This window comes from Natrix helvetica (assembly GCF_964273705.1).
Source record: "Natrix helvetica genome assembly, chromosome: Z".
In the NCBI taxonomy this organism is placed as follows: Eukaryota; Metazoa; Chordata; class Lepidosauria; order Squamata; family Natricidae; genus Natrix; species Natrix helvetica.
In genome coordinates, this window is record NC_138554.1 from 85,795,222 (window position 1) to 85,811,588 (window position 16,367).

The 16,367-nt window shown below is 42.7% G+C and overlaps 1 protein-coding gene across 1 annotated transcript in view; it reads right to left on the reverse strand.

The window, feature by feature from the left end:
• LOC309381797 (prostatic acid phosphatase-like) overlaps positions 1-1,886 on the reverse strand; it is a gene marked incomplete at both ends in the record, with an annotated part of 137,486 nt that extends 135,600 nt beyond the window's left edge. Inside the window, one exon of the mRNA XM_081933081.1 lies at positions 1,857-1,886. Coding sequence (XP_081789207.1) covers positions 1,857-1,886 — 30 coding nt within the window. The remainder of the gene's footprint in view (positions 1-1,856) is intronic.
• Between the last annotated feature and the right edge of the window lie 14,481 nt (positions 1,887-16,367).

Consider the following 16,367-nt stretch of genomic DNA (forward strand, 5'->3'; position numbering starts at 1 on the left):
TTGTTCTTTAATTTTCAGAATTACAAAATCAGTATGCGAAGTGAAAGAGTAGCACATTGCATAAATGTTACATTTGGAATGGCCTATTGCCATCTACTGTATTATTTACGTCTGTTTATAAATAAAAGTTATATGACAAAAGAATTGCAGTTGCCATTAAATCTAAACTAGTCTCCTTTCAAGTTCCTAGTCATATGTGAGGTATGCTTTTGCATTTCTAGCTAATGAAATATGCTGATAGAATATTTATTGGGTCAATAACAAAAACAGTGCAGCAAATCGATACAAGTCTGAGTCCTATGGCATGGATTTAGCTGGCTTCCAGAAATAAATTTAATTAAATTGGCACTGAAACAACTACAGAATAAGTGTGTTATCATATCATTGTAAACAAAATTCTTCAACTAGTTGTTGTGATTTTTCAGAAAGTCGCAAACAACTTTTAATGGGAGCCATTAAAAGCTCCCAAAGGAAATACCAAACAATTTAAATACCCAACAATTTATGACCAAAACAATATAAAACTTAAAAGTTATTATGAAAATTAAGCAGGAATTTCAGAGATTTATATACCAGATTAGGAGCTGAAATTCTGCAAATCTTCAGAAGCCCTCATGTGAAGAGTTCTGTGAATTTCTGCCATTTAAGAATCAAAGAATTGGTATTTGAGTAAGCATATGGCAGTCTCTGAAAGCAGTATTGAATGCACCGCGTTCAATTCCCTTATGATCATTTGAAATCATAATGCTGCCCAACTATTTGTTAATTAGAAACAGATGCAGGCTGCATTTTGAATTATATTATGTGTATTAACTATGCATGATGGAATCATGCGCTTCAGAAAGAAATGAAATATACTTAAATCCAGCAATTAAAAAGCATTGGTATTTTTTTTCTTTTCCTTGTCTAGTAATACCGATGATGATATAATTTTAGAATCCATTACCAATAATTAATTACTTGGTTCAGGACAGTCTAAAGCATCTGTGCATATTTGTTGGGGACTAACAAATAGAGGGAGGAAGATAAGTAGCCCCTAACTATAGAAACTTCAGTAGTGCACGTGTTGACATTGATTCTGATCATGTGATTCCCTTTGCTAGAACGGTAAAGCCCTACATGACATGACCTGGGAATGTGGTCATAAAATGGCTTAATAAGACGCTGGATCTGTTGGCCAGAAATGATTGGCACTTTGGTGGTTTGAGCCCAGCACTGCAGGACAGAGTGAGTTCCCATTACTTCATCTCTAGCTCCTGTCCACCTAGCAGTTCAAAAGCCTACCATCTGTGAGAAGATAGACAGGTATCGGCATTTCAGTGATGGGAAACACTAGTTGCATTCAGGGAGCAGAATGGGTGGGTTTCAGCTGGTACGCGCTGGTACAGGTGTACCAGTTGGCGAAAATTAGCATGCTTTCCCTTACTTGATCTTCTGGAGGCCCCATACCAGAATGCTCCCTCCCCTGGCCTGCCCCCCTGCTCACTTCCCCTGTTCTATCCTCGACATACGACCTGACAGCCAGCAACAGCCAAGACGCACCTCATTGGCTAAGACGCAGCTTGGCTGAGCATGGGCTGCTCAGGACGTTTCTATTGGCTATCCTGCTTGACAGCTCCGTATAAATAGCTGTCACGTAGGGAAAGGTGCTGAACTCCGTCTGTATATAGTTTTGGACTTGCTTGATTGAATAAATGCTATTGAGTTGCCTCAGAACTCGTCCTGCCTCATCCTTCAGCTGATCTTTTACTCTGGCGACGAGGATGGGATTCTGAAGGCCAGCTAACAGCATCCTAGAGGGAGCGAATGGAGTTCCCTCAGCCAACGAGGCTATGTTTTTTTTCTCTCGCTCTCGCCTCCTCATCCCGTTCCATGGACACTATCATGGCGTCAATGCCTCCTTTTGCTCCTTATAGAACCCCAGGCAAAACGTGGGCTGGTTTCATGGAGCGCTTCAAGTGCTTCTTAATCGCTAACGGCAACTACGAACTGCCCTCAGACCGCAAGATCAGCTTTTTCCTCAGCTGCTGAGGTCCGGTCATGTTTAACTCTGCCATGGTTCTCGCCACTCCACTGCTGGCTCATGCCCTCACCTGGGACAATTTAATTGCTAAATTAAAAAATCATTTCACTCCAGCACCCTCACAGATCGCACGCCATTAAGCATTTTGCCAATGCGTACAGAAGGAAGCCGAATCAGTTAGCCAATTCCTTCAACCTTTGAGAATGGCTACAATCCCGTGCGAGTTTTCTGACCTGGACGACTTGCTGGTGGAGCAGTTCATGTGCGGGGTCCGGGACCTCCACCTGAGGCGCCGTTTGTTGGCCCGACTGGAGATCACACTGCAGCAGGCAGTGGAAGAGTCCAGAACCACAGAGCTGTCTGACCAGTCTATGGCTGAAATGTTTCACAACCAGCTACCTCCTCAGCCCAACCAAGCCTGCCTCATAGACGAGCTCGTGCTGTTGGACGACATCGAGGATGAGGACCAGATGGACCGGCTGGGGGCCGTGCTTAGGCGCCAAGTGCAGCAGCCATTCCGCCAAACCGCGGGGGTCTGCCTTGGTTGTGGAGACAACCACACCCAGGCCGCTTGCCCTTTCAAAGCTTCAGTGTGCCATAGATCACCTGCTTGTTCGCCGCTCACTTTCCCCCCCCATCCACACCATGCTTGCCCCACCCACCCACTTCCTTTGCCTGCACAGTTGAGGCTCCGAGGCTGCAGGTGGCCCGGGAGTTGGGAGGGAATGCTGCCCGTCTGCCTGCCCTGCCCCCTCCAGAAGCAACTGGGTGGGCCCTGGGATGGTCAGCAGGCCACACGCCACTGCCATGTGACCCCTCTGGGCCACAGCACCTTCCTGGACGTGGCTGAAGCTGGCAACAGGACGTGAAGGAGAGGCCATCCAGCAGAGTGTTCTGAGGTCAGTGGGTTAGTGGGGAGGTTGCATGGGGCTGGAGGTGGCAGGCTCTGAAGCAAGCTCTACCACCACCACCACCGTCTATGTGCCCAGACCAGGGTGTGTGTGTGTGTGTGTGTGTGAGAGAGAGAGAGAGAGAGAGAGAGAGAGAGAGGGAGGGAGGGAGGGAGGGAGGGAGGGAGGGAGGGAGGGAGGGAGAGAGAGAGAGACTCTTTGGGGAAATATAATTGATCTCAGGATCCTTTCTGGATATAAAATGATGGAGTATAACAACTAATTCTTCTATAATGTTGACATATTAAAGATTGTGAATGGTGTCCACCCTCTAAATATCAAATATATTTTGGGTCCATCTGGATTCATTACAAAATTTCGAAGAATATTTTCTATGCTTGAAAATGGATTCAGAAGATGGAACTCCCTCCCTCCTCTATATCTATCATCTATCTATCTATCTATCTATCTATCTATCTATCTATCTATCTATCATCTATCTATCATCATTATGTATCTCTATTTACCTAGCTAGCTATCTCTGTGCAAACAGTATTAAACCTGATAGGGTACCTGAGTTGATAAAATGTCTGTTCCTCTCAAGCTGTTCTTTTTACCCACCTGCAATAATGTCTTTATGTTGCATGGATACAAGAGACAAAAATAGTGGCCCCTCACTTCATCCTTTTCCGTCACCAGTTCAGAATAACCACTATTTCACCAGCTTTGGATGAAAAGTAAAAGTAAAACTGGCTGTCCCCTCAGATTAATAATGCAGCTCACTTCTGCCAGCTGATCTCTCTCTTCTCTTATGGAAATAAATATGTTTATAAAGCCTGTAAAAGGTGGAATATTATGTGAATACAAGGAATATTTTTTCACAGCAGTGAAGTGTCTGTTGCTCAGTTGGTGAGTCAGCTTTGTAAGGTGGCATATGTTTTTTGGTGCATAACATCTAGTTAGGTCCACCTATTGTGTCCCTTTGGAAAGAAAAAAGAGAAAGAGTAAGAGAACGAGAAAGAAGGAAAGAGAAAGAAAGAGGGAGAGAGAGAGAGAGAGACAAGAAAGGAAGGAAAGAGGGAAGGAAGGAAAGAAAGAAAGGGAAAGAATGAAAGAGGAAGAAAATAAAGAAAGGAAAGAAAGAGAACTCATGACCACAATTGAGGCCAAATTTTTTGGTTGCTAAACAAAAAGCATTGTTTAGTGAGTTTCACCACATTTTACAAGTTGGCCATGTCCAGCCAGTCACATGACTGCCAAGCCACTCCCACCCAGTCACATGGCTGCCAAGCCACTCCTACTCAGTCACATGACTGCTAAGCCACTCCCACCCAATCACATGTCTGCCGAGCCACTCCCACAAAACAGGCCACACCTACAGAATAGATTCTAAAAAAAATTGAAACCCACCACTGGAGCAGAAACTGGCTCTGAATCTACCTGGACACAATTTGTGGAAGACTAGCAGAGGAAAGCTCTGGATAATCCAGTTTTCTCAAGAGGGTTGTTGGCCAGCTGGTGCGGAGTACGTTTCCCCCGGGTAGAGCACCAATGTAAGAAAGGACTAGCAATTGTTGTCTACCAGAACATCTACCATGTGTAAAAATTGTAGATCCTTGCGGCCTAGCCCTATGCCAAATGCTAAACAAACAAATAAACAAACAAACAAATAAAAACATGTAACACACAATAGATTTTCCTATTATAGTCAACAACAGAAGAAACATTAGTTGTGAATTCTGTTGTTGGATTCAAAGCATTATACTCCAATTTTGGCTTTAATACTAATAGAATGAATGGGAATTAAACTGACATGACTTATGAAGATAGGTAACATATGCAATTTCTTTGGTGTAATTTAGCTGTTATAGCTACCTTTGTCTAAAACTTCCAATGAATTTTGAAGACTGATCAAACCATTATGTGAATGCAGCATGTTAAACTGATATATCTATCAGCCTTTCCATTCTGGTTCTACTTTCTTTGTTATGCTGTTATTTCAACATGGTTTTCTCTTTTACTTAAAAATGTCAAAAGCTGTGTAATTTTCACTGCTGGGAAAATTATATTCACTCATCAGTTTTATCTTCTTCAGAAACTCCTATTTGTCATTTTCATCAGCAGTAGTCATGATACACAATTAGATCCCATAAATGGTTGTCAATATTAGTTTCCAAGTGAAAATAAGTAGGAGTGTATGAATGTATTGCTTTCAATACATAGAATATGTTTAGAGTCGGCAAGTGAGACATCTGCTATCTCTGCTCAAATATTATTCCCTGAATTAAATAAGAAGTTTCCATTTTATCAACATTAGCAAAATTTATGAAATAGCAGAATTTTAGGTGCCATGTTAATCTCTCAAAAATTTTACAAAGAGGTTGATGATGCTTTAACTCTGGGTTTCAAATATATGATTAAAACTAGTAGTCTACAAGATTACTTTCAATTCTAGAATGAGGTTTATTTATTTTTACTTATGTAAATTATGTATAGCCAAGGAATAAACAAAGGATATTGGGACATATTATCATCCTTTGAAATATTTGGATTTTTAAATAATAATTTTATTAAATACTACTATTTTATTTATTTGTTAAATTTATTGGCCACCTATCTCGCTATTCTAGGTGGATTACAATAATAAAAAGGAAGAAAATGTAAATAGTGTAAAAAGAGGTAAAAGAATTAGAATAATTTTTTATTTTCCATTATTTTTATTATTTTAATCATTTATTTTTTATTATTTTATTATTTTAATCATTAATTATACAGATAAAAAGTTATATATTATAAAAGAAAGATACAAAGAAATAGAAAAATTGCAGAAAAGAAGAAAATATGGCAAGAAAAATAGAAAAGAAAGAGAAATAGCTTATCATCTTCTTTTAAAATATAACAAACAATTTCTTCTTCCCATAACTCATTTCTTATTTGGAAATAAATTCTTAAAGCACATCATTTTAGTCCTAATATCAGCAAAAGTCCATTAAAAGATACCAGAGGCAACAATGTATCATTTTAACATTGATCAACAAAACAAACTTGATATTTCTTTTTTTTTACATTTAAAAACTTGTTTTTCAATCCTTTCAAATAATATCCTAAAATTTTATTTTCATTTGTTATTTTTTGCTTTAGAAAAATACTTCAAACCTTATCAACTTTTTTCTAACTTCAATATAGAAAGATTATTCAGGGCACTCTTTTGGTTTGTTATTTGTATATCTTTTTTAATTATTAAGGTATCAGCCAGTTATGTTTGCTTGTCCATTACAGCATCCTTTTCCATATCATTCTTGTAGTCTGTCATTTTAAAATCTCCATTCAAATCAGTCTCAGTCTTATCCAATCAAACTTGTTCATCTTCCCATAGCATCTCGGCAGTTCAGCAGTTCGAATCCCTAGCACCGCATAACAGAGTGAGCTTCTGTTACTTGTCCCAGCTTCTGCCAACCTAGCAGTTTGAAAGCACATAAAATGCAAGTAGAAAAAGTAGGAACTACTTCGGTGGGAAGGTAAGAGTGGTGGGCTCCAGATCCCATTGCAACCGGTATGATGCAACGGGGCCCGGCATCCACCACATGAATGCACACAGTGCACGTGCACATGTGCACAGTGCACACATACATCCTTACCTCTTGTGATGCCTTTGCAAGCCTGTGCAATGGTCCAGCTGCTCGGCAGAGTGTTACACAGGCAGTGTGCGCTCCGTGCATGGAAGCGCCAAAGATCTCACTTACAGGTAAGGAGCTCAGGCAGGTGGGTGGGCCCTCCGGAGCACTATACCAGAACGGTACCCGGTGTTCCGGGCAGGCACCGGTACACCTGTACCGGGGCATACTGCCTGCAACCCACCACTGGAAAGTAACATCACTCTGTGTGCCTTTGGAATTTAGTCATGCTGGTAACATGACCACAGAGACGTCTTTGGACAGCGCTGGCTCCTTGGCTTAGAAACAGACATGAACACTGCCCCTAGAGCCAGAAACGACTAGCACACATGTGCGTGGGAACTTTACCTTTTATAAATTAATTAATTAAAAATTAATTTCTGTTCACAAATATCTTTCAATGTCCAATGTTAAAGGATTTTGCTTCAATTCTGTAGTAGTAATTTAAGTGTTCTTCTTAATTTGTGATCTTTAATCTCTTCTAGTTCTCTCTAGAATTCAATCTTCAAAATGTCACTCTTTCTGTTTTTTAGAATTTTTCAGCATTATCCCATGGAAAGGATTCTTATAATAAATTTATAGGTTGCTCTTGATAGTGAGATGGTTGGCATAAAATTAATAAATAAATAAATAAATGCAATTGTTTATTTGGATTCCTTGTGTGTTTATAACTTTCTAAAATCAAAGTTCTATATCATTATAAAAATGTAGTTTAAGAAAAATAGATATAAAGATATATGCTGTTTGATAAATGGTTGAACTGTATATAACTGCAGTGCAATCATGGGTGGAGGCTTATAAATACTCAACTAAACAAACAATTCCCAAAAGTTAGCTTGCAAATTGGTTTAATAATATTATAAATGTAGACAGTTCTTTTATTTTTTTAACCAATAAAATGATTTTAAAACATACAAAAAAAGAATCTTTAGGGAAATATAAATATTATTGATTAGTTCATCAGAAACTTTACTTCTCATATTGCTAATAGTGTGGATATAGCTCTGTGAATGCACAATTCACAGACAACATTTCATTTTGAAGGAAATAATGTAAAACACCATTTAAAAGGGAGATTGAGCAAAATATATCTGAGAGATCACTGTCTTTATAAAACCACAGATGAGAAACTGCAGGAAACAATATCAAAAATGGTATACAAATAAATTTGCAAAATAGTATATGAAAAAAGACAATTAAAAACACTAATGGCAAAATCCCAATTTGTTTTCCAACTTACATATGATAAATTGAACCTTGATATGAAAATTTGCCCCATGCTTTCCTTCTTTCAACTTCCTTGCCATCTGGCAGGAAGAATATATTGTCATGAAAGATTCATTGTGTTTTTCTGGCTGAAGCTTGAATGCCATTGTGCTAGGCCATTGTGCAAGCATAAGAAAAGGTCAAGTTTTGCTTTTGCTTAATATTGTTTAAGTTCAGTCAAGAAGAGAATATTCTGAGTGAATTTGAAATGAGGATCAAAATAAATCCGCCTCCCCATCATATGGTAGCTGGAATTTATGTTTTCTGATGACATAGCAGTTCCATTCTGTTTCTAGAAACAACCATTTTAAATAAAGTATGTAGCATCATCCTGACAATTCAGCAAAACTAAGCCATATCTGGAAGACTGCTTTTTCTCACATGCATTTCCCTGAATCTGAAATTATTATCTGAGACCCACCTCACAATGTCTTTTCCAGAGAAGTAGCTCCAAAACAGAGAATTCTGGGTATGGGTACTCACGTTGTGGACATCAACTCTTATGTATCTTGTGAAGCATCCATGTTAAGGACATTTAGGTGTTATATGATGCAGTTTTAAATGTATTTATTATTGTAGCTTATCTTTTTCTCCTCTTTACTTTTATTCTTAAGAATATTTGTTTCTACAATGTAAAATATAGGGTCCTTTATAAACATTGAAAATAGAGAAATCAACAATAGAATCCAGATATTGAACAATTAAATACCTTTCATGAAGCACAATCCATATAACATGAGAAATTAGATAAAGGGCAAGGATAACTAGAGGAGAGGATAAGAAAGGCAAGAATAATATATTGGAATAATGATGCAGGCACCCAAACAGCCACTAAGAGTTAATTTTCCCTTAGAACTTTTTTAAAAAAAATAAAACTCTACCAGAGTGTTAGATACTTGTTCTAACTACAGTGGTTTCCACCAAGGTCCTCTGTTCCAGCAGGAACAGAGGTTTAATCCTATTGGTCGAAGGGTCTGACAGCTCCCTATAAAAGGGCTGCTGTCAGACCCAACTTTTGCTACATTTTTCTCACTTGTACTTAATAAAGAGCTGTTGTTACCGTTAAGTCTGTGTGTGCCTATCCTTTACCCAATCTAACACTGGCAATGAGGATGGGATTGGAAGTGGGATTTGAAGGCAAATAGGTGAACCGAAAAGAGCATAGCAATCCAGCAAGTACATCCAGCCTGGCCACAAGAAGAACACGTTCCTCCGGTACTGTGGCCGGGAAGTGTTCGAGACGGTGAAAGACCTCTCTGAGCCGACACCGCTACAATCAGTCGCCTGGTCCGTGCTTCAGCAGATGCTAAGGACTCACTATGTGGCCAAGACATCCAAGCACGTTCGCCGGCATGAGTTTAACATCAGGAACCAGAAAGAGGGTGATTCGATTAACGAGTACGTTGCAGCACTCCGCAAGGACTCAGCATACTGCAAATTCCGAGACCTGGACGAGCTGGTTCTGGACCTCATAATTTGCGGCGTATGGGACATTAACCTACAGAGGAGGTTACTTGCTAAATCTAATCTCATTCTACAGATTGCCTTAAATGAAGCCAGGGCGTCCGAATCAGCCATCAAATCTACTGAGACTCTGCAGTGCCAAAGCACTCCACAAGACGCACGGAAGAGTACATGTGTACATCGCGAGGCTGCAGAGCCTGAGAGCTCAGAAGGCAAAGAAGATGACAGCTGCCACATGTGCAGTAGCCACGCCCAGCCAGCACACAAATTCAAATCACATCTCCCGCCTTGGGCTAGCTGTGGAGGAGACCATGCCAGATCATCTTGTCACTTCCGCGATGCAACCTGCCAGCACTGTGAGCGAAAGGGGCACATCGCCAAGGTGTGCTGGAGCGAATTCCCTGCCACTACCTGGCAGCCTAGAAACGTACCAAACCACCAACAGAGGCCCAACCAAAGAGCCTGGCAGAAGCCACCACGGCGCTCAGAGGGCGACAATAGAGTCACCTACCACATGTCAAGCGGCCAAGTCCACACCAAGCAGCCAAAAACCTGAAGGCCACAGTCCTCGAGGACTCTCAATGTGAGATGGAGATCGACACTGGGTCATCACTGACCATCACACTGTAGTCTACCCTGAAGCAGGCTATCACTAGCCTAAAGAAGCAGCATCTTCACACCCGACATTCGCCTATGCGATTACCAGGGAAACCGGGTCCCCATCATGGGCCAAGGCAACTTCCAGGTGAAGTTCAAGCAGTTCAGCGGGAAACTCCCAGTGACAGTGGTCAGCAGCAACCTGCAGAGCCTCCTAGGGCTAGATTAGTTCCAAGCCCTGGGCCTAGAGGTGACCGGTATCAAAGCCTTGAAAGACAACGGCGCTGAAGCCATCTTTAAGGAGTTCGAGGATGTCTTTGGCACCGTTCTGAGTAAGTATGTGGGGACTCCAATTTCCTTTAGTTTAGATCCCAACATAGCCCCAATAAGGCTAAAGCCCAGGAGAGTACCTTTTGCTCTCCGCCCCAAAATTGACAGGGAAATTGACAATCTCATAGGCCAGGGAATCCTAGAGTCGGTTGATCACGCACGCTGGGAGACCCCTATAGTGACACTTGTCAAATCTGACGGGTCTGTCCACATCTGCGTGGATTACAAGTGCACAATAAATAAAGTGCTACAACAGAGTGCCTGCCCTGTACCCATTGTACGGCACCTCCTTCATTCATTAGGTCCTGGAAAATTTTTCAAAAAATTGGACATGGCACAAGCATACCAACAAATGCCTGTAAATGGTGCTATGGCAGAGGCCCAAACAATTGTGACGCACAGGGGTGCATTCAAATGTTACTGCCTGCAATTCAGCATTAGTATAGCCCCTGCACTATTCCAAAGCGTCATGGAATGGCTTTTGCAGGGGATTCCAGGAGTCGTCCCCTATTTCGACGACATCTTGGTATCGGCTGCAAATGAGGTGCAACTTTTCAAATGTGTACAAACAGTTTTGGCTCGAATTAGAGACAAAGCCCTCCGTCTCAAAAAAGAGAAATGCCAAATTAACGTGCCAAGGGTTGAATTCCTAGTGCACCTAATCAATGGCTCTGGGATTCACCCGACCACACAAAAATCAAAGCAATTCAGGATGCCCCACATCTCACAATCAAACCGAGCTGCAGGCATTCCTTGGGCTCCTTAATTTCTACAGTATCTTTCTTAAACAGAAAGCCCATTGCTGAGGCCTTGCACCGTCTCCTGGCTAAGAATGTGAAGTGGTCCTGGGGCAAAGCCGAGGCTGCCGCATTTGCCGTGGTAAAACGACTTCTGTCAGCAGATTCCTTCCTGGTACAGTACAGCCAGACCCTGCCGTTGGTGTTGACTTGCGACGCTTCCTTGTTTGGTGTTGGCGCAGTCCTCAGCCACTGCATGCCCATGGAACTGAAGCCCCTATTGCATTTTACTTCAGGACCTTGTCTGCCGCAGAGCAGAACTACAGCCAGCTGGATCATGAGGCTTTGGCCAGAGCAAAGAGGTTCCATGCATATCTTTATGGCCAGGACTTCGAATTGGTTATGGACCACAAGCCGTTGTTCAGCTTACTTGCTTACTTGCTACCCCAGTGTCATTATCACCCCGCATGACCAGATGGACCATTTTCCTAACTGCCTACTCATGGGGCTGATTTCAAAATGTATTTTGCCAAATGCAATGAGTTATCGGTTGTAAATGGCTATTTACTGTGGGGGGGATTGGGTTGTTGTTCCACCCAAACTGTGCATTGCAGTATTAGAGGCTTTACACGTAGGGCATCCTGGAATTGTCAGGATGAAGTCTTTGGCTAGGAGTTACATATGGTGACCTAACATGGACAGGGAGATCGAAGGATGGGTGGCTACCTGCACACTGTGCCAAGAGTCCAGACCAGCTCCTCCAGAGGCGCCCCCTAAGAAGTGGGAGCAACCTCAAGCACCATGGTCTAGGGTGCACATTGACTTTACTGGCCCAGTTCACGGCCAGACATTTCTCGTAGTTGTGGACGCCTACTCGAAATGGTTAGAGGTAATCCTGATGACCTCCACTATGGCAGAAGCAGTCATCAAAGTGCTACGGAGACTTTTCTCCATGCACAGCCTACCCGACATCTTGGTTTCTGACAATGGGCCCCAATTCATGGCATGCAATTCAAGACCTTCCTAGCAGCTCAGGGAATCAGGCACGCCATTCCATCTGGCCTACAATGGTCAGGCGGAGAGAATGGTGCGATCTGCAAAAGAGGCCTTCTCTAGGATGGGCCCGGGAGATTGGCAAACACGGGTTGACCACTATTTGCTAATTCAGCACATCACACCCAGTGCCACTACAGGGAGAAGCCCCTCCGAGCTTCTCATGGGTCACTGGCTAAGGTCCCACTTAGACTGGCAACACCCCAATTATTCTGCCTCATCGCCCTCAGACTCCACAAGCAAGATTTGAACATTTAGCATAGGGGATTCACAACTACACTGGGGGAACTCTGTGGATTCCTGTCACAGTGATAGGTATCACCGGCCCTCGCTTTTACCTCCTAGAGCTCGAGGACGGTAGGAATTGGAGAAGGCATATTGACCAATTCCGTGGCCGCCTCTCCAACTCCACTCTTAGACAACCAGAGGTAACTACTGCATGAGTTAGCCAAAGCCCTACCCAAACGGAGCAAACACTCACTCCTTCCATGGCCAGCTCAATCCCGAGGGTATCGAGAAATTTATCTGGTTATGTTGCAGGTCCGCAATGAGCTCTGAGTGAACCGGCTCTAAAAGTTCCAGCCGTGGTCTGTGAAAGGTTCCAGGAGCTTCCACCAAGCAGAGCTGCGGAGCAAACAGGCTTGTCCAACCTGTCCAAAGAAACCCCTCCTACTGAACTGCACAGGTCAGGCAGAGCTACCCAAAAGCCCGCCTACCTGCGTGACTACGTAACAAGCAGGATTGTTCCATCCAAGAGGGGAGGGGTGTGTCATGATGTTAAAAAGTTTTGCTAGGCATGAACTGACTGAATTGACACTCAAGAGTTAAACTAAGAAAGCTTTATTGCGCAGGTCATAAAACAAAGTTATCTGAAAGTGATTTATTGCGCATGCTTCACACATTCCAGAACTCATTCCTTTGTTCTTTGTCCGGCTGCCAATTTGGCAGACGGAGCTTTTATTATCAAAATGTAACCATTAGTTAGTTCTGTTTTATTTACTTTTATTAAAGTTTGTTTATTAATTAGAATATACCTCTCAAAGACTTTTATTTTATTTTTCTTAATATCTCAAAAGATATGCTGAAGGGAATCAGCCCGGTCCATTGATCTCATTTTTCTCCAGGGTGTTTTTCCCCCTGACATCTTGGTATGCAGAGGTTGGTCGATGATACCAGCTGAGATGGCTACAATTTATGGCTGTATTTTCCCTTCGTGCTATCTTATGATAACCGACTAAAGCTAATTAGCAATGTCGGAGAAAAAGAAACAGAAAAAGAAAAATGGAACAAGCACAGATGGATCAGTTTCTTCTGACAAGGAGGCTTCCTCAGGCACAGAGAAGCAAGATCCAAACGTGCTTCAGGAACAACAAATTCCTTCAGGTGCCGAGCCAGATGTGGGGGAAGGAGCTACAAGACGCGAGATCTACGAAACGAGGTCAGTGGTTCCTCCTTCTAAAATATCTCCAGGACATTATGAATTTTTGGGGGCCAAGCCAAAACTTCCCACTTTGCCAAAGCCACTCCATTCCCAGACCCTCGGAGATTATCAAACACTTGATGAATGGCAACTGCCGGCAGAGAAAAAACACTCCCACGCAGAAAGCAAAGTTTATGAGTCCTTCCCAGATGCTGAGGAAGAAATGCAAAGCTATCTTGATCAATTAGAGCGTTTTGAAAAATATGCTAGGGAGGCGAGAGAATGCTTTAACGAAATAAAGAGGAGTAGGAGGAGCTCCCCCACTCCCAAAATGTCTGAGGACGCCATCTTTTCTTTAAAACAACAGCCTAAGACACTCCCCAAAGAGGAGTTCTTAGGTGAATCAGAACAAAGAGACATGTACACGTCACCGAGGTCACGTGATCCCTTTGAGTCAACTGAACTTCCGCACACGTATAGAAAGGTGAGGCAGCCAAAAAGTGAGGCTGCACTGCCATCTGCTGGCGGAGAAAAATTATTAGAGCAAAAGATGAAACAGCTCCATGAAAGTTTTAAAGATTTAGCTATGAGTCCTTTAGAAGCCAAAACTTTGCCTCCAAAAGTTAAGTCTTCAACACCCCCTGGTGGTGCTGAATCCTCCCTAGATGGAAAAAGGCAAAGCCAAAGGCGAATGCAAGGAAGTCAATTTGATGTTGCCACGCAAAGGCCAATGGTGCAACTCCAGCAACCCCTGGTTCAACAACCAGCTTTGCAACCTGATCAACAAATTGTTCCGATGCATATTCCTCAGCAGGTACTTCCAGTCACTCCCTTGACTGGTGAGTCCAAATTAAAGGAGTCAGGAGAGAATTATAAAGCCTGGGTCAGTGAAATTGCGCTCTTGTTACGAAGAGAAGGCACGCACTGCATGATTTTTAATCCTCCTCCTCCACCCTGGACACCTGCGATGAGAGACCTGGAAAACAGAGCAATCACGACTTTGCTCATGTCAATGGAAATTGAGATCCAGGGTATCTTTCCACCTGATGCAACTGCCCAACAAATTTGGGCTATTTTGGAAGAAAGGCCCGTTTCAATTGAATCTTCATGTTTGCTCATGTCTGAGTTCCATGGTTCGAAGTTGAAACCTGGTGAACGAATTGGTGGACATTTGACCAAACTGAAAAGAATGAGAAGTGAATTGAGACAAAATGGCCATGTAATCGATGATATCCAAATGATTAGCATCATCATTAACTCATTGAATTATGAATGGAAAGATGCTGTTGCAAAGATTAACTACGTGCCTATTGCTCAACGCACAGTTAACCACGTTTGCAGACTTTTAGTGGAAGAGGAAGCTATCAAGTTAGCTACACCACATCTGCAACGACCTCCAGCATCAAAGGCTCCAGCCAGATGTCCCTTCCGAGGAAGAGGCTATGCTCCAAGGATGCCAAAATGCTACACCTGCAACCGTGTGGGACATGACACCCGGGATTGTCCCCAACGAGTTCCAGCTCCCGCCACGTACCAGCCCAGAGGAACAGACTCCAGAGGCAGAGGTAGAGGCGGAAGACAAGGTTGTCGTGGTCCAAGGCATGATCCACAAGCTCCACTTGTAACACTGGCCATAACCAACGTTCCACAACCTGATCCAAAGTTTGACAGACGTCTTTTGTGGACTTTAGATAGTGGAGCAGCTGTGCACGTTACCCACAGAAGGGAACTTTTCACAGAGATGGGCGAACCAGAGCCCGAGTATCGAGAACTGTATTCCTTCACCAACCACACTTGCAAGGTTATGGGAAAAGGAACTGTTTACATTGAAGAGCTCGATACACACATCCCTGATGTTTATTACATACCTTCAGCAACCAGTAATTTGCTTAGTCAAAGTCACTTGTCTAGAGATTTAAAGTTCCAGGTTCACCACCTCGAAAAAGCAAGTTACTTAGTTAAAGATGGAGATATTGTTGCTGAAACCATGCTGATTGGTGGTGTTTATTACTTAAAGCCAAAGCCTAAAGGGCAAGCACAGGCAAGTATGCAAACTCCAAAAAGGCACAACGCAGACCCAGAGAGAGTTGCCCCAGAGAGAGAAAACGTTACTGTGCCAAAGGCTCCTAAAGCCAACAAACAGAGAAAACAGAAACAGGTTGCTCAGAGCAAGCCTGAGGGTCCTCATGAAACTGTTAATGATGAGAATTCACTAACTGGTAAACCTTTGCATTCCAGGTGTATTCACAAGTGGCACAGAAGATTGGGACATGCCAGTTTCCGTGTTCTTAGAAAGATGCCGGAGTTCGCAAAAGGTTTGGATCTAAAGGGGTGTAAGGTGTTTTTGGATTGTGCGGTTTGCAAAAAGGCTAAATCCAAGGCGGCTGCAATTCCAAAACACGCTACACGCCGGTCAACACGCATTTTTGATTTGGTACACACTGACATAGTGGGTCCTTTCCCACCAACACTTGGTGGCAGAAAGTATTTTTTAACAATTGTAGATAATCATTCTAGATATGGATTTGTATATCCTATGAGAGAGAAATCTGAGACCTTTCAGATCTTTAAAGACTTTGCAGCGTTTGTTTCTACACAATACCAAGTTCGCATCGCCAGAATCCAGAGTGACCGTGGTGCAGAATTCATGTCTCAGCGTTTCCAGGACTGGACGCGTAAGAATGGAATTCTTCATCAGACATCTGCTCCATATACACCGGCTCATAACGGAGTCGTAGAAAGAAGACAAGGGGTTGTACAAACCATGATGCGTTGTCTTCTAGAAGATGCCAATCTCAGTAACACATACTGGGGTGAAGCAATCAAATATGCAAATTACATTGTCAACCGTACTTGGAGCAGTGTAATCAATCAAACTTCTTTCTACATGCTGTATGGCTACAAGCCTGATCT